The sequence below is a fragment of the Centruroides sculpturatus genome, unplaced genomic scaffold, assembly GCF_000671375.1.
Source record: "Centruroides sculpturatus isolate CEXI.00-Female unplaced genomic scaffold, Cexi_2.0 scaffold2012, whole genome shotgun sequence".
Classification (NCBI taxonomy): Eukaryota; Metazoa; Arthropoda; class Arachnida; order Scorpiones; family Buthidae; genus Centruroides; species Centruroides sculpturatus.
In genome coordinates, this window is record NW_019386445.1 from 1 (window position 1) to 19,670 (window position 19,670).

The 19,670-nt window shown below is 31.3% G+C and overlaps 1 protein-coding gene across 1 annotated transcript in view; it reads right to left on the reverse strand.

The window, feature by feature from the left end:
* Positions 1-883: 883 nt before the first annotated feature.
* Positions 884-19,670, reverse strand: part of LOC111614985 (C3 and PZP-like alpha-2-macroglobulin domain-containing protein 8) — a 38,563-nt gene continuing 19,776 nt past the window's right edge. The window contains exons 4-8 of the mRNA XM_023356356.1: positions 19,327-19,404; positions 13,520-13,688; positions 7,648-7,814; positions 1,138-1,296; positions 884-1,066 (exon numbers count right to left, since the gene is read on the reverse strand). Coding sequence (XP_023212124.1) covers positions 899-1,066; positions 1,138-1,296; positions 7,648-7,814; positions 13,520-13,688; positions 19,327-19,404 — 741 coding nt within the window. The 3' untranslated portion in view covers positions 884-898. The remainder of the gene's footprint in view (positions 1,067-1,137; positions 1,297-7,647; positions 7,815-13,519; positions 13,689-19,326; positions 19,405-19,670) is intronic.

Below are 19,670 nucleotides of genomic sequence, written 5' to 3' on the forward strand. Positions count from 1 at the left end.
ATTTATGTTCTTTTTTGTGTTCGATTTTATTCTATGTTATGGTAACTGAAGAATATCATTAAGAAACAATCAAAAACGTTATTATATTATTAATTTTTATTAGCTGGATTATTAAAGGTGTGTTTTATTAATAGTATATTTATCCAGTTCGTTCGTTATATAAAAGTAATTTTTTACATAAATAAAAAAAAATAATGCAACTGATCTATTTCTATTTGTGTCAAGACTTTCTGTTAGAATATATTAATATTAGTCTTACTAGGAACTCCATTGTCAATATATTTTACATCTAATTAATTATCACAAAGAAACAAATTCCAAAGATAGAACTGCATACTATTTACAGTATTAGAAATATAGTATCCAAATATTGGATATTGTAATATCTAATAACAAGTATTGGATTTAAATTTAAATCTACCCAAAAACCAATTTTGTCTATGTTGAGTAAGCAGTTTATTTCCCTATATTTAAATATGGGACCAAGTTTTACTGAATTTTAATATTCCAATTCCAAAGTGACCACATACTTTTAAAATTTACATTAGCTATAACTTTTTCTTCTATTCTATTGTTGCATAGAAATATAATTCCCTAATATTTTGTTTCATGTTAAGATGAAGAATCAAATATTTTAAAAAATTTTAAAGCAATTAAATAAGGCTAGCCAGATGGCCGAGGCAGTTATGGCATCAACCTGAGATTGAAGCCAGGTCAAAAAATCTCAATTTTTTGGGGTGATCAATCTTTCCTATGTATGTCAAGCCCCTTTCTCACCCAATGCACTGTGGGCTTTAAAAAGGCTCTCTTAGGTTTATGGGGTGGAGAGAGTTAAAAAAATAAATTAAGTTTATATATTTTTAACAAACTTATTTTATTAGTAAGTATGTTGCTATTGCTAGATTATTTTTATTTTCAACAAGGTTTTGATTATAGATTTAATATTTCTACTTACTTTACAAAGTTTCTCAACTGGAACTGGAACATTATATCTTAATTTCACTGCCAAAGAACCAACTCCGTTACCAGCTGTACGAAAAAACAATGTTCCACCAACTTTATTGACCTGTATAACAAAATATTATCAGATGTGAAGTATCCACTAATCTATTAATATTTTGGTAATTATTTACTAACCTCAAACTGCTGCAAAACAAGTGCATTATCATTTTTAAATTCCAGTGTTTTTGCCAAGTTTCTATCATTACTTGAAGTAACATTACACATAAGAGATAAATCAGGACTTTGAGACTGCATTGAATATTGTGATAGAGCTTGTAACGCAATTACTGTATCCTGAAATGTAAAAATATAAATTATCAAAACTGTATTTGTTATACCGCCAAAGTGTATACAGACTAGTTGATGTGCGCATCTTTGAATCTTAATCCCACATAATATAGTTTTCATTTTTGTTTATTAATGTAGTCATACTGAACATAAGAGTGCCTATTTATTTCTGATCATATACATGTTTTTACAACAGTTGAAATTTTTCCATATATTTTTTAATTGGTTAAGTAGGAAAGAAAATTTCAGAATAAATCTTTGAAAAATCTTTCAAACCCACACAATATAGACAATATGATCTAATTTAAATTATTCTATTTTAGAATGGGGGCATGGGTTATTTAAAAGTTTTGTTTCCAATCTAGCAATTTTCTGTGAGATATATGCCATTGCATGTTAGCAACATGAGATTATGTTAAATATAACAGGAATACATTAATCAAGTTAAAAACTAATTTAGAAGTAGATTTATATATCTATTTATATAAAGAAAATTATACTAATGATTTTTAAATAGGAGCTGGAATATTAAGTTGTATGACATTTTATTACATGGAATGGTATATTTTTTTATATTTGTAATTATTAATATTAGTACAAAGTAGTGAACAAAATTATTTTATACTAGTTGTTGATAATTAGCCAAAATATAGGCCAAATAATCTGACATTTAATTATTTAATTCAATGTTGAAATGATGATGATGATAATAATAATAATAAATGCTATAATAAACTCAGAAAAAATTAATTAGAAAATAATTTTAATAATGATAATATCCAATGTAATGTGTTGAAGAATTAAGGCCAGTTCATATTTCACGAGAATGGAAAAGAGAAGAAAACAACACTAAATAGGTTTAGTGGCATAATACTTTGCACATTACTAGTGAAATACTTTTGTTATCTTTTAGTTCTACTTTTCTCCCTGGTTCTATTATTTTCTTAAAATAAGTTCTACTATTCTCCCTGTTGGTAGTCCACAATCTTTTGCATTCTTCAACATGGAGACTGATTAAATTGAAATGATTACAGCAGAATTATTTTCAATGAATCATATTTTATTATTTATATATTTCAAGTTAAACATATCTGAATTGAATATTAAATTTACATAGGTCTATATACTTAAAACTTACCTAAGATATCAAAAATTTGGCATTATCTTTCTTAATTTCTTTTACAAGATTATAATAATTTCTGTTCTTTCTTCTTCTCAAATTTATTAACTGCATATACTATAATTTTTTAAATGAATTTTACAACTCAGGTTTCACTTTTGCTATGCTTTCAAAGCTTTTTTTTTTTTTTAAAGTACCAAAAGTGTATATGCAATTCTGTTTCCTTTTTTTTTTAAGTATAAATGTTTATGGAAAGAAAATAGAAAGGAGAACATGTCTCTTCTCTTTTCTATTATTTTTTTCCATAAACATAGTAGCAGAATAAATATAAATTTAAGAACTCTTATCTTCATCAGCATCAATCTGTACATCTATTTGAGAGTCAGGACAGTTGGGGGGAGATGGAGAAAAAGGCATATGCCTAATTTATTTTTTATTTGCTGAAAGAGGGAGTAAATGGAGTAGGAATACTATTGATACAAATTTTTATGCTTTAGCATATGTTAATTCAAACTGTCTTTCGTATACAAAAACGAGTAAAAAAATTTCTTTTCGTTGGTTTTGAGTGGATATAAAAAATAAGGTTACCTGTTATATAGAGTCTGAGTGCAAGTTACTCACACGCTGCTCTGATGGCAAATATTTACATAACACAGGAGTTCTTTAAAGCAGTGGTTTTCAACCCGTGGGTCGCGACCTCCAGGGGGTCGCAAAGCCTTACATGGGGATTGCGGGTAAAAGAAAAAGACAAATGTTTGTAGGTCCTACGCAACAATAAAAAACACATACAATTTCAGTGAGATGGCTGTACCTGTTTATTTTACAGTACAATTGGTTTTTCGATCAATATTTAGGTCTCAACAGAAAGAAAATCAAATACATAGTTTTTAAAATCACTGATATAGTTTTAATATGGCCCTGGGGGTTGCCAGAATTTTTTAACTTGTAAAGAGGTTGCATATTCAAGAAGATTGAAAAACACTGCTCTAAAGAATGCATATGCATTGTATCTGAGACATTTCAAAATTGATACCTAGTACAGTAAATTGCTTATTGTTTTTTAATTTGTATTTGAGTTATAATATTAAACATGGATAAATCAAATGTAAATCGTTGTGTGTTTGGATGTTCTGATACACTAGCAAACATGTAACACCAAACGTTTCGTTTTATGGTTTTCAGGCATGTCCACACCTTAAACAGAGGCACCAAATTTGGATAAATTTTGCTAAAAGACAAAAATAAGAAACACAAAATTTATTGTTAATTTTTAAAAAATTGACACGAATAATTTTCTAAAAATATCCTTGTAAATTTAGTAAAAACGGATCACAGTGGCTACCCTCTAAATCAGCACAGATATGTAGTATGCATTTTATGGATGGGGGAAAAAGTGAAGATCCAAGATGTCCAATTTATAATTCAACAATCTATCCTGAAAAAAGAAGCAATGAAGAAAATTGTCGACATGAACAGTCAATGAAGAGATATAAACGCCTAATAAACAGAAGGAACATTTTATTTGAAGAAGAAGCAGGAAGACACACTGATGTAGCAATTGAAGACAATTTTTTAGACCCTAAAGAAAAAAAACGTGACTTTGGAACTCAAACAGAGAATACAAACAAATAGTTTGGAGATGTAAGAATTTTTATTTGCATGACTAGTAACAAGTTTAAGAAACTCAAGTTTCCCATGTAAAATGATTTCAAAAAATAAGGAGAAAATCATAGGTCATGTCATTTTAATGGTGTAACAAATTTTCATGCCGATCAATCTTTAAAAGATCTAACATCAGTAGAATTCGATGTTTTCAATTTATTTTTAGACATGCTTCCAAACAGTCCTGTTAGAGTTTATGAATTTTCTTGGGAAAATAAGTTACATATAAGTTAAGTTACATTAAGTTACTATAAATACGCTTATACTATAAAATATTTAATTGGAATTGCTCCATCAGGACTTATAACTTTTCGTTCTAGTGGGTGTGAAGGAAGAAGTACAGATTCGTTCATAACAAATAATTGTTATATACAAATCTGTAACAAATGCAAAAACTGGAGAAGGGAGATATTGTTATAGCTGATAGAGGGTTTCCTGAAATTAAATTGGCTGTCAAAAATAAAAATTCTATTTTAATTATGCCTCCTTTTTCAAAACCGAATCAAAAGCAGTTTAGTGGTAACGAAATGGACAAAACATACAAAATTGCTCGTGTAAGAATTCACGTTGAGAGAGCCATTGGTAGAATTAAAATTTTTGAAATATTGAACTGTAGATTACCCATTTAACTTCTTCCATATGTAGATAATGTAATGTTTGTTTGTGTAGTATTAGTAAATCTGCAGCTACCAATTATAAATGAGTGAAATTTTTTTATTGTGAAAACACTATAAAAACTTGATATATTTACACTTAATACTTAAATACTGTTTACAATTGCAGGTAAACAATAATTAAAGTAGAACATTTGCATCTTCTCTAATGGTGACTAAATGAATGTCTCATTTTTTTCCACTTTAAGGGTTCAAATGGAGACGAAACCTTTCGCATTTTTCTCCTATGTGTTATGTAAATATTTTCCACCAGGGCGGCGCGTGAGTAACTTGCACACGGACTCTATATGATGTACTAGTTTCTACTCCAGATTTTTGTAGTATGGTATAAAAATATTTGAAGTGATAGGTCCCCTCTGTTGCTTATGGATCAATACCTGTGTTATCTTATAATTTAGAAGTTATTTAATTTTAAATGCATGTTCTTTTAATCATAGTGTACAAATGCATTTTATATTCAAATTTATTGTTTAGTTTCAATTTAATTATGGTGGAAAGTTATGATATTATTCATAAACAAGGTAAAACATTGCACAGTTAATTAATAAGCTATACTTATCATTTTAAATGTCTATAATTATTTTAATCATATCAAAATTCACCTTATTTTAATGCATTACTTTATTTTTATTGCTATGAGATAAATTCAGCACTCAGTTTGTAAACAGTTCTCTGAAATAATGACATTACATACAGATTGGGGAAGTAGCCAGAAATTTATCAAATTTCAAGATTCAAGTAGAAATGTGCCTGATGATAATGAATAGAAAATATCTAAAGGAAAGATATATGTACAGTTTTGGTATTTTTGGAAAAAATCTAAATGCTAGTTGAATATGTCTGCAATGCTAAAGGATTTTCTTCTTTCTTACAGATGCTCTTAGTGACTTAGTGATTGATGAGTTTATAATTGCATTTTAAAATTGGCAATTTCTCAGCTATATTCATCTGGAATGAGCATCTTTCAATTAATACTAATTTTAAAAATCCAGTCTCAATATCAGCAATTTTTACCCTAACTGGCAAATTTGGTGATAAGTGGCGAAATCGTCAGTTTTCCATGTGCTTCATGCAAAAATGTCTAGAAAACAGTCAATTGAATTTAAAATTGATTCCGTGATTAAGGAATTAGGTGGCAATATATTTTGCAGTACCAAAAAACAATTCTCTGTGTTAAGTGCTCTACACACGTCAACTACAAATGTGATACAATTAAGAAACGACTTTCGGAACATTTCAACAGTGCAAAACACAAGAAACATACATACACTACAGTCACAAACACTGCTGTTTGAAAATGGAAGCGATTTTGATTAAAAAATGATTGAAGCATTCACCAGTGCAGATATTCCGCTTGAAAAATTAAATAATGAAAAACTGAGATTGTTTCTGAGAAATATATGAAGAAGCCGATCAAAAGTGTTCCAGGTATTTTTTTTTATTGTAATTAGTTTTTTTTAATGAAACGTTTATTTTATTGAAATTGATGCTGTTATTCATGATTGTGCTCATAATTTAGCTGAAATATGACTTTATTTGAAGTCTCATTGCATCATTTATTTTCTTAGCACTGTGGGCACATCAAAAAACTATCTTCAACTCAGTAACAGAAAAAATTAAGGACATGATGTCTATTTCATTGTTGACAAAACTAGTGACAAAGTGCAACGCAAAGTAGTCAACATGCTTGTAGGGAAATTGAATGGCGAGAAAGCAAAATCAATGTTAATTGATGTGACATTACACTCAACAGTTCACAACATTATAATACAAGAATGTATACTCAATGTGTCTAGAAAATTGTGGCCAAATGATTTAAAATATTCAAAACTGAAGTTAATAGTGACAGATCAAGCAAAAATACACGATGAAGGCAGTAAATGAGATTAAGAAAAATTCATTGATTTTTCCAAATGTACATCACGTCATGTGTCTCACTCATGCCTTACATAACGTTGCATTTAGGATTCAGAATGAGTACAAATTAACATATTCACTTATATCAGAAATGAAGTTTTTTGTGAAGTCAAGAGAAAGACAAAATTATTTTAAGAATGCAACTGGAATTAGTAATCTTCTTCCAGAACCAATTGTCACTTGCTGGGGGTTGTGATTAAATACTGCAAAGTACTATGTCAATAATTTTGATGCTGTTGAGTGCTTCATTTTGAACTATAAACAAAAATCTCATTCAAATGCTAGAAATGTTTTGGTGAAACTATTGCAAGAGAAGAAATTTAACCTCAAGAAAGAATTATTTGATCTCTGTAATCTCATCAGGCTATCAAATATTATATCATCACTGGAAGAAAAAGGACTCAATGTAACTAAACAAGCCAAACTAATTGAAAATGCAAAAGAAATTGTTTCTGGTTATCCTATATTTTATCAAAAATTGGGAAAAGTTTTGTCAAACAATCCGGATCTTATCAAATTTACGTCATTTGATATGAATTTAAGTGATAAAGTTAATAGCAAGTACGCTCCTTTAGTTGCAGTTGACGTTGAATGTTCGTTCTCATTATATTCATCAGTATTGAGTGATCGACATCATAGTTTAAATGAGGATTATTTGAAATATCTAAGTGTAATTCGTTTTAACTCATTTTTGAAATAAATAACTGGCAAGTTTTTTGGAAAATTTAAGGCAAAAAAGTGGCAATTTTAGACTTTTGGTTCTAAAATCACCAATTTTTTGCCTTAAATTCACCAAAAAAAACTGCCAGTTATTTATTTGGCAAAAACTTTCGGCTCTAATACATAAAATCTTTCACATATAGTACAATAATAATGTAAAAATTTTATATATTTTATAAAACCATTAGAATTATAAATTGAATATATGAATATTGAGTAATGAAATATATACTAGTGATCATTTAATAAATAAGAAATAAATACCTGAGTAGAGGGAAAACTTCCACCAACAAGTCGTTGAGTATTGAGCCAGTTCACAATGGGTAAACTATAAGATAAATCATTTAATGCAAGTTGCGTCAGGAGTGCATAAGCAGCAACTTCAATGGAATGAGATCTTGTATTTTCTTTCCAATGTCTTTGATTCAAGTCTAATAATATATTAAAAAAATTACAATTTAGCATCACATGCAAAATAGAAAATTCCCATCTATCTTTAAATAGTGAATAGAAATGTGTAATTTACATGCTCAGATACATTGTATTCAAAAACAAACAAAAAATATATATACAAGGTCTGTTCAAAAAGTATCGGACCTTTGGTCGGCAAAAATAAATTTATTGACTTTGAGGTACAAAACCCTAATCCCGTTCAAAGTAGTCTCCTTGGTAATGTATACACTTCTCCCAGCGTTCCTGCCATTGCTGGAAACACTGCTGGAACGCATCTTTTGGAATGGTTATCGGCTTATAACCATAAGCCGGTCCGTCGCATTTCGCATGATGTCTTCTCTCGACTAAATTTGGGTTCCTTTTAGCGACATTTTCAGCTTGAGAAAAAGCCAAAGGTCACACGGAGCCATGTGGAGAGAGTACAGAGCGTGATGAACCACAGGAGTATTGTGTTTGGCGACGAAAGCCCGAATCAGATGCGCAGAATGGGCGGATGTGTTATCACAATGGAGCTGCCAAGTTTTGATCGACCACAGATCCGGTCGTTTGCGTCGTACTGTATCAGAAAGACGACGAAGGACCTCCTGGTAGTACTCCTTTGCAATGGTTTGGCCTTGTGGTGCGTACTCACGACACACCACCCCACGAGAGTCGAAAAAACTGTCAACATGACCTCTGATATTGCTGCGGCCTGCCGCGCTTTTTTTGGCCTTGAGGATTGTTCCCGAAAGCCTGCTGAATCTTGCAAATGGTTTACACTCGGGTATCGCCAAGGTTTTTGGCAAAATTTGATGTAATATCGCTGCTCACGTTGTTCAGTCATTTTCCAGCTTAGTGAAATCCGATGAGAGCGCACTACATGACCTCACTCATATGCCGATTGCCAACAACTGACGCTTCCTGCAGGCGGGAAAAACTTCAGGGCTGTGCATGACTGTCCCCTCCACAACTCCACCGAAGGAGGCCTCTCGCGCATCATTGGTTTACACGGAAAAAAAAAAGGTCCGATACTTTTTGAACAGACCTTGTATATATTTTTTTTGTTAACTTCTAAAATTTAGCACAACACATGGAAATTAATAAATAAATGTATAAATGGTAATTTTATAAAAAAAAGTTCTAAAGACAAAAAAGTAAATTATTTTCTTGTCTTTAGAACTTTTTTATAAAATTAGCATTTATACATTTATTTATTAATTTCCATGTGTTGTGCTAAATTTTTGAAAAATTCAAAACACATTTATTATACAGTGGGTGATCGTTTAATGAACGTAATCTGTTCCAAGACCGTATATACAGTCTTGCATTTTTATCAGTCATGTTGTTTTTCCATTTCTGGAACATGTTAAAGAATCTGTCCAATGTCGATTGCTTTTCTCTCTTCTTCAGGATTTTTCGAAAGTAATTAATAGCATTGTCGTCATAGAGATAACCTCAACCTGGTTTGGATGCCATTCTAAGATCATTGTTCTGACATCCTCCCACTTCTTCAAAAGATTGTTAATAGCAGATGCCAGCATTGATCTTCTTTTGTATTCCTCTTTTTCAGAAGAAAATACATCTCTCTGGGTTTCTTGGTGTTTTTCATTCAAGTGTTCTTCTGTCATTAGGTCAGTTTCAAGTTCCATTATGACCTCTTCAATGACCTCTGATTTTTGTTACTCCTTTAGCTGCTTGCAAAAAGTGGTTTGAATGATTTAAGAAGAATGATAAAACTCATTCAGGAAGACCTGGGAACTCTGATAACAATGTTATCTCAGCACTAGTGGCAGAAAAACCCAAATTAACTGTTGATGAAGTTGCAGAATATTTAAATTCCTCCCATGAAACCATTTACAGACTTTTAAAAGAAATTGGAAAAGCGTTGAAGTTAGGAAAATGGGTGCCACATGAATTATTGCTGGGTAATCACCAGCAAACAGATGTACTACTATAATTTCATGTTTTGCTTTGGAACCCTTCTTTGATTAGTTTGTTACTGGATGTAAGAAGTAGATCATTTATGATAATGTAACAAGAGAAAGGTAATGGACAGATCGAGCTCAACAATCAAAACCAATAAGAAAAGTTGGGTTGCATCCAAAAAAATTCATTTGGTTCTTTGATGGGATGTGACAAATGTAATTCACTTTGAGCTGTTGGAAGCAAACCAAATAATTTCAACTGCAATATATTGTCAGCAATTAGAACACTTAAATGAAAGATTACAATAAAATTGGCCAAACCTAATCAACAGAAAGAATGTTTTGTTGCAACATGACAATGATAGATAATACACTGTGGCTGTCAGCCATATTAATGCGTAGTTTTTTATATATTTTACATTTTAGGCTTAATGTTTTCTTTGTTCTTTGTCTTCATTATTCTAGAACTTTCTTTCTTAATCCTTTTCCTCTCAGGTTGGATCACTGATTCTCAGAACGGACATGGTAAGACAAAGGAGGTAATGAACCCCAGGGGGTTCGAAAGAGCAAAAAGGCTCATTTTTTGGTCGTGATCTCGATGTGATAGGAAGCATCATAGAGTTGTGCTCTTGGTTACGGGTGGAGAGATCAGAGGCAACGAAAGACTTATGAAAAGAGCTAAAGAACCTAATCCGATAGAGTTGAGTCAGCTTTCGTAGTTCTCCTGAATTGTAACATAAAGAGTGAAGTTCAGAGAAGATTTTTCCAAAAGGTAATATTTTCTTATCAAGGAATCCGGAGTGAAGCAATTATAAGGAAACTTCAAAGGAAGGTGGACTTGCACAGTAGAGAAGAACAATATAGATAAGTTAACCAAATATTGACAACCAAATATTGGTTAACGGTGGCCCACCTGAGACATGTGACTAAAAATACCCAAGTGCTTCTTTCTTCCCCTTCTCTTATTTTTCCCATATATTCATTTTCTCCTTCTTAGTTTATATTAAGGTTAAGTCATAGTTATAAGTCCTTGCACTAATATTGTCATGTCTTAGTTGGCTTGATCATATAAAGGAACATTTGATTTTTGTATATGCTTAATTACTGCCTGTGAGTTGGGATCATTATTATTTGAACCTATTTGAGGCAAATAAAATTGATTTGTGTTACAGACCTTACTGTACTGAATTTCTTTCAGGTATTCCTGTTTGTGGAACCACATATACATCACAACACTACAAAATCAACTCTCAAAAAGTTGGAACACTAAATTGGGGAATTTTACTGCATCCACTATATTCACATGATTTGACACCAAGTGACTACTGTTTATTCCAGTGCTTACAGAATTTTTTAAAACAAAAAATTTTTAAACAGCAGTAGTGTTGAAAATGCAGTTGCCAAATATTTTGTGAGAAGCCAAGGGGTTAGGGTGTAAAAAGCTCTAAACTCTTTTATTGGCATCCACTTGAGCAAGGATGATCTGGAGACACTTGAGTGAGTCACTCAAGTATCTCTGGATGGCAGGATCTGAGCAACAAAGGGGATGGGTAAGCCGAGGTGCCGTTCTCCAAAGGAAGTTCACTCCAGACTCATTTAACAATTAAAACAATTTAATGAACTTAATAACAAAAGTAAATGATACAGTAAGCTAATACACTACAGGTTAGTCTACCTTTTGTAGGTAACATAAGATCCGGGACTATTTCTATCCAGTCCATACGACTGTATGGGATAAACATTAAAGCCTTATATCTACATCCTTATATTCTAAGTCGACCAAGAGAGAGAGTTTACAATAACTGCATAATGCTTCTTATAGACAATCAGTTGTCTTCGGATCCAATTTATTCGAAGGTCGACAAGACACTCGTTGATCTTCCTTGGAGGTTACTTCTGGAGGAGAGACAGGAGAGATGATGGACAGAGCTTTGGTCCCTTAGCTCTCTGTGTGAAGTCCGTCTCTATTATGGCGGGTTGGTCCCCTTATGTCTACTGTTGATGTCTGCCCTGATACTTAGGTGCAAGCCTTTTTTATACGCATTGCACATGGGAACAGACTCAGGTGACTTTGATTTAATGTGGTCTACTAAGTTCGAGCCGTGTCTGTCCAGCAGAGGCAGGCCAATGAGACATCGACAATCTGGCCAATTCTACGATTCTTATTCCCATATTCGATAATCACTTTTGACAGCTTTCCTCATTAATAACTGGATGTTTGGACAAAGTTTCTCCAATAAGCCCAAACATCAAGATGATCGTTGATTCATAAAATTATTCGATCGTCTGTTTATTTCTCGTATCTGTGTGTGATGGAAATATGAAATGGTGGAGTGGGAAAAAACTGGGGTTTTTCCACTTACCCAATTAATCACCTGTTAATTTAATTAACCTTGAATTTTCACAGTTTTGATTCTAAACCAAAAACTTTTTATGAGAGTGGAATTAAAAAGTTAGTTTCAAGATATAGTGGAAACTGATGGCAAATACATTTTGGATTAAGAAAAAATTTGAATATTATGAATTTTTTTTTATCTTAACTATAAAAACGGCACAAAAAACAACACATCTCTGAACCTTAAAAAATTCCACGAAAGATCGAAAACGTTTGTGTTTGCATTAAATTAACTATAAATGCACATGAATTTATGGACTGACCTGATATTTATACACTTGAATAATTTAATGAATAATTATATTCTTATATCTGTGATAAGCAATAACAAATAGTCAGACTCAGAATTCCAGACACAGAATTCACAACTGAAAAAAAGTATGGAATAAATATTCCACTGTGCATTTTTCTTTCTTCATATGCTCTCAATTAAGTTACATATAAGTGCCTCACAACTGATATGAGTTGCATATGGATAAGACCATACCACTTGGATATGAGAGTCATCAAAGGGTCCTTTTTAATTAAGGGATATGATATAAATGATTTTGAATCAATGATCATATGATAGATGAATGGCTAAATGACATTGTGAATTTAATTCAATAGTCCATCAGACAAATTCTAGTAGTTTCTGCTTGGTTTAACTTGATTAATAGCAGTTGTGAGTAGTAATTTAGCTTCACATTGGTCAAAAAATATACACTTATTCAATGCATAAAGTATGCTGTATGCCTGATGCTGCTATTGTACAGCAATTCATCTGAACAAATCAGGCAGACAACATACTTTATGACTAAATGAGTGTAATTTTATTTTTCACACTTTTGTTACATTTTTCACCATTCTTTTCTTGCATATTGATTCGCAAGTTATTAGTCTTTGTTGGGATATATATTTTTCAAGAAAACTTGCTTATTTTTTATATTATTATGATCTATTTTTTCAATCTGAAAAATCAGAACATATGCCATTACAGTTGCATTGTGACATATTGTGTTTACATATAATACATTGCTGCTGGACTTTACAGAATAAATTAGCATTTATGGACTACTGAATTATAATTTGTAAATAAAATCACGAGTCATTTATACTGTTTCATTGTCAACCAAAACTTTAAAATAAATGTTTTGTAACAATTTTAAATCAATTACTCTATGTTTAGAAAATGCTGAAAAGAGTTCAGCATATTCCGTAAAATTACTACATATTTCATTACTAATTCTCTAAACTTCTAAATTGAAAAATTATATTTTATTCAAAACAATATGCTTTAACATAACTTATTAACAGTAGAAAAACTTTTCATATGCAGTATTTTTATTTTACAGCTAATAATATTTTATTTAATAAAATTAGAATAGACCAAAAAAAAACTTACCTTCATCAAATATAGACATCTGTTTCAATTTTTCATTTGCCTCATGTTTTAGATCACTTGAAGACTGAGAAAGAGCATAAGCTACCACTGCCATAATATATGGATCATTAATCGTAGGTAATGATATCTCCAAAAATAATTCTGCTTTTAAACGAGCTACATTCAATTCCTATGGATATTTAATTAAAATTCTATTATTACTTTTTAACTTAACTCATTTAAAGTTTTTATAAATTTTATAATTGAAAAAAAAAACCAAAATTGCAACAGAACCAAATGAAAATATAGAGTGAAAAGTATTTAAATTACATCATTAAGCAGCTTTTCTTAAAACTCAAAAAAGAGTCTTACCAGGTGTATAAGCTTAAATCCGCTGTTTGCTAGTAGATGGTGTAAGCGAGCGTACTAAGTTACCATGACGATGCCATATTGTTTTTTTGATGATTTTGACATCTGTCAACATTAATCAGTGCACATCATTAGATATTTTTTTTTTTTGTAATCATGTCTACTTTTGTGCCAGAAAAAGAGCATATGCGGCAAGCTTTGCTTTTCTGCTTTAATTTGAAGAAATCGGCTGGCGAAGCACATCGAATGCTTGTGGAGGCTTATGGAGACAGAGCTTTATCAGAAACCACGTGCAGAGATTGGTTTCGTCAGTTCAAAGATGGAAATTTTTACCTGACCGACAAGAAGCGTGAAAATCGGCCCAGGAAGGTTGAGGACCATCAACTGCAGGCTCTTTTGAATGAGGACGATAACCAATCGCAAAAAATGCTTGCCGAGCAATTGGGTGTTACTCAACCAACCATATCCATGCGTCTATGTGCCATGGGAAAGATTCAGAAGATCGGAAAATGGGTGCCACATGAATTGAATGATAGGCAGATGGAGCGAAGCCAAAACACATGCGAAATCTTGCTCGCCAGACAAAAAAGAAAGTCGTTTCTGCATCAGATTGTAACTGGCGATGAGAAATGGATATATTTTGAGAATCCTAAACGCAAGAAATCGTGGGTTGATCCAGGCAAACCATCAACATCTTTCCCAAGACCAAATCGCTTTGGACAGAAGACAATGTGGGGCATTTGGTGGGATCAGCAGGGTATTGTCTACTATGAGCTGTTGAAACCTGGTGAAACTGCCAATGCTCACCACTACCACCAACAACTGATCACTGTGCTCTGCGTGAAAAAAGGCCGGATTATCAGCAAAGACACGACAAGCTGATTTTCCTCCACAACAATGCACCATCGCATGTGTCAACATTGGTCCGAAACTACTTGGAGACACTCAACTGGGAGGTGCTACCCATCTCGCTTATTCACCAGACCTGGCCCCTTCCGACTATCACCTCTTTTCATCGATGGGCCACGCGCTTGCTGAGCGACACTTCGATTCTTACAAAGATGTCCGAAAATGGCTTGATGAGTGGTTTGCCTTGAAAGAGAAGAAATTTTTTTGGCATGGTATCCACACATTGCCCGAGAGATGGAACAAATGTGTCACTAGTGAGGGAAAGTACTTTAAATAAATTTGTTTTTGCTTTCTAAGAAAAAAACGTGTTTTTTTCTGACTAAAAAACAGTGGATTTAAGCTTATACACCTATGTATATTGATTTCTTCAATTAAGACTATTTTTTAAAAATATTTTTGAAATACAAAAATTATAAGATAATTCTAACGTGTGTGATTTAATAAATATTCTCAGCATTATAAGGGTTAAATGTTTTATTAAGTGTGATAATTCTATTCTTAAATTACAATAAAAAACTATCAATTCAATTAAAAACAAAGTATACATATAATAGGTCATTATATATCTACATTTCATTTTAAAATTAACTTGTGACTTATTCATTGTGTGAGGAATTGATCCCACATGTTATTTCATTTTCTAAAGTCATTATATTTTGTTTAATTTTTTTCTTATTTTGGAATTTGTTAAAAGGTTGAAAATCCCACATGCTGATTCAAAACTGAAAGCTACCCTATGCTTATTGTTGTTTATGTCAGCATATCCCAGTCAAAAACAGTGTATGATTTGGTAAACTAAAAGTGGCAATTAAATCATTATGTCACAGGGTAATTTTGTCAACCTTATATTAAGAATGTATTTTGTCAAATATTGTATAAGAAAAATTGTTGGTAAGAAAGAATTATAGCAAATATGTAGATGAGCACACAATGACATTAAAAATTCAGTGCTTAGAAGACTGCAAAAGCAGAGTCAAATAGTAATTCCCAGTCAACATCAAATGTGATGAGTGATTTTGTTTGAAAAATGTTGCAATCATAAGTTAGACTTAATTAGAAGTCAGAAAAATAATTGAAAATAATAATTTTTTGTTCAGAACTAAGTAATTTATTTTTATACTGTTCAATATTTAAGGTATTAATTAATTAAAGTAAAAGTTATAAAATAGAATTAAGATTATTCTAAAAATGTTTAAATCCTTAAAAATTGCATTTATTTTATGAATTAATGCTATTTGCTAATATAACTTTTATATATTATACATACATTTATTCATCAAACTAAAAGATTAACCAGAAATTATTTATGTCATGTATCAAGTAAAGAATGTAAAAAATTTCAGTCTTATATCTTCAGTATAATAAAAATTAAAATTTGAATACATCCAAAATCTGATTTGGGTTTCTATTTTATACATACAATGGAACCTCGCTTAATGAGCACCTCTCATAACAAGTAATTTGCATAACAAGCAAAGCAAATTGTAAAAAAATGATCTTACTTCAAACCAAATAACTGGAGCAAAAAAATGTTTCTTTAGTGCTAACATTTTTGACACCCCTCCTGGGCTCTTCTTCAGGCATTCACTTAAATCCGTTGCAAGCTGGTCTTTAAACTTTTGAACTTCTTTAGAAGGCATTCGATTTTGTATTCCAAAAGTGCACACATTCCAAATTTATTCAAATATCGTATGCTACTATGAGATTTGAAATGCAAACTGTTTTTTAATTTAAAATATTATAAACGTAAATAAAATTAAATATTATTGTCCATTAGGACTTGCCATGCCATAGAAAGCAACATTGCCTCCTTAAAATTAATGCATGTTGATTTGCATCCTGCCTTAAATATTTCCATTGCCTCTAATAGTTTGAGGTCAGGATCACCTCAAACTATTAGAGGCAATATACATAAAATATATGAGTATTTTTTGCAGAATGAAACACATTATTGTATTTTACATTAATTTATATGGGAAAAATTGTTTCTCTTAATGAGTGTTTCACTTTATCAGTAACATTCTAGAATGAATTATGCTCGTTAAGCAAGGTTCCATTGTAACTAAATTATACAACTAAATTTGAAAAATTTCTTAGTTAATAATAATAATACTGTAGTTAAAATTAATAATACTGTAAATATAATACCAAAAATAAGAATTATCTTCAAAAACACATCAAAACTAATAATGTTAAAAAATGTACATATAGTACATATCACAAATTTGATTATACACTGATAAAATAAAAATTTATTAAAGTATGTTTGTCTTTTCATTTTACATTCTTTAAAAAATTTATTTTTATTAAAAGAACACTAAAAAAAGAACGCATGAAATACAAATTAAACAGAAACTGAAATGCGCATGCGTACTTCATCGGACTTGCGTCTTCTGAAAATCTATAAATAACTTGCAAATAACTACGTGGGTGCTACTACGCGGCAGTTAAAACAAAGATTAAAGGAACATAAATACTCTGTGAGTAAGAACATAGATGCCACAGTGATCACAGCATTTGCCAAACAGCAAGAGGTCGATGTATATTGGGATCAAGCCTCGATCATTAGAGCCACGAATTCCAGACAGGCATTGAAACACCTTGAAAAGATAGAGATACACAAGGCACACATAAATAAGGGACGCATTAATCATAGAGATGCAAAAGGGTTATCTTATGCCTGGAAATCCTTTTACAATAACGCAGATTAACACTTTGTAATCAACATATATTCTCCTCCCCCCTTTTTTTGGGCGGCTTTATTATTATTATTTTTTTGTTATTTGCAAGTTATTTATAGATTTTCAGAAGACGCAAGTCCAATGAAGTACGCATGCGCATTTCGGTTTCTGTTTATTTTTATTTCACCAAAAGCTGAAAGAATGTGTACAGGGTGAGTCAGGAAGAGAGGGAAATAATTTGGTGAGCTTTGTAAGCTAAAAATATACAAACATGGGTATTTTTCTTAGTAGTTTGAAAAATACTGCTCTTTGAAAATTGATCTCACACAGAATAATAATGAATGATATTAAAATTTGTATATGAGTAACTTCCAAACAGCAGACACTGAAACTATTGAAAATACAGTAGAGCGTCAATTTTCTGAATCAATTGAGGACTGGGGTTGTCTGGATAACTGATATTTCGGATAACTGATTTACGTATGAAAAAATAGTTTAACGTATCTGATTTCGAAATTTTTCTCCGTTGTGTGTCGCTTCATGTTGAATTTTCGTCGATGTTAAGCCTAACAAAGACTATTGTATCGTTAAAAATTATTTTTTTATTTTGTACAAACAAAATAAATACATTGAAAAATAAAAATTATACTTTGAATATTAATTTAGTATCAAAAATGTAAATTATTTGATAATGTTAAAAAATAGTAGCCCAAGACATTTGAGTAGCCCACAGACATAGCCAAAGATTGAAGCGCCACAGCACTGGTGAAAATTTAAATTTGCCGACTGGAGTTAGTTCTTTCGGATGATTGACGTTTCGGATGATTGACTTTCGGAAAATCGACGCTCTACTGTAATAGCCATGGTTGTGATAAAGTTTTTTGCTTACAATAATCCATACTATAACCTCCTAACTTATTTTTCTCTCCTTCTGACTCATGTTGAAGTGCAATAAAAATAAAAAACTGAAATTGGTCTTTTGAAATTGGAAACTTAACTGATTTAAATCTGGCAGCCATTTCCTTCAAAGTGGCCCCATTTGCATTTATACAGTAACCCCACCACTTCTACTAAGTCCCAAATACTCTTTGAAAGTACTGTATTGAAAATTCTGAATCACCTATTGCAGTTTGGACTGGATTCTCTCAACTGTATTAAACTTCAATTTCATTCTGATGAACAAAAAGACATCACAAGGGACCAAATAAGGACAGTGGGGAGGACTGTTATGTTGATTTTTCCAAAAACACTTGTATTTTGAAGGGTATGTGCAGAAGCATTGTAATGACAAAGGAGCCAAGTTCAACTGCATCACTTTCTAGTGTTACAAACTATCTGAGGATGTTCTTTTGTAATGAATATCCTCACATAACTGCCTCAAAGCATTGCAGTAAAAATCTGAATTCATTGCCTGATCAGAAGGAATAAATTCCTAGCAAACAATCCTCTCATGGTAAAAAAAATCAACATGCTCTTTGTTCCACTCTGACTTGTTTTGCCTTCTGGGTCTTGGAGATTGTGTTCTCACCCAACGTTACATTGCCATAGGCCTCTCAAAACATTTCAAGTGGATCTGTGGAGATTTTCCAAGTTTAATACAGAATGTAACATCCACCCTTGCTTAATTTTCAAGTTCATTTTCAAATTGCAGCATGGCATCACAGCAACACAATATTATAAATTGTTATAGCAAGCATTCTGGTTTAAAAAAACTCAACACTACTTGACCAATTTGTCAAAAGTCAGTGATCCTTGGTAGCAAAAAGATTTTACTTCTTGCTATTGCTGAATAACAGAATAGTTAGGTTTCCTTATGATCACATCATATATTGTTAAAATTTTAAATATATTACATAAAAGAGTAGTTACCTCACTTTCACAAGAAGAGCATTCTTGAAGAGCAATAAGGACAAAAGCAGTCATTGGAATTCTTCCACTAACTCCTCCCTTAAAAATAAAAATGAATTAATAATAAATATAATTATTTGGCTTTTGTGTGATAAATTGCTATAAATGAAAAAGTATTATGAAAATAATGTTTTATGAATTTATTTTTAATATTTTAGAATTATACTAAAATTGACAGTATTTGAAAATGTTATTCACAGAAATATCAAAAAATATTTTCATTTAAATAATCAAAATAAAAATATAAAAATTTACTCAGAGATTGAACAGAAAAGATTTTAAAATTTTACATTTGTCTTAAAAAC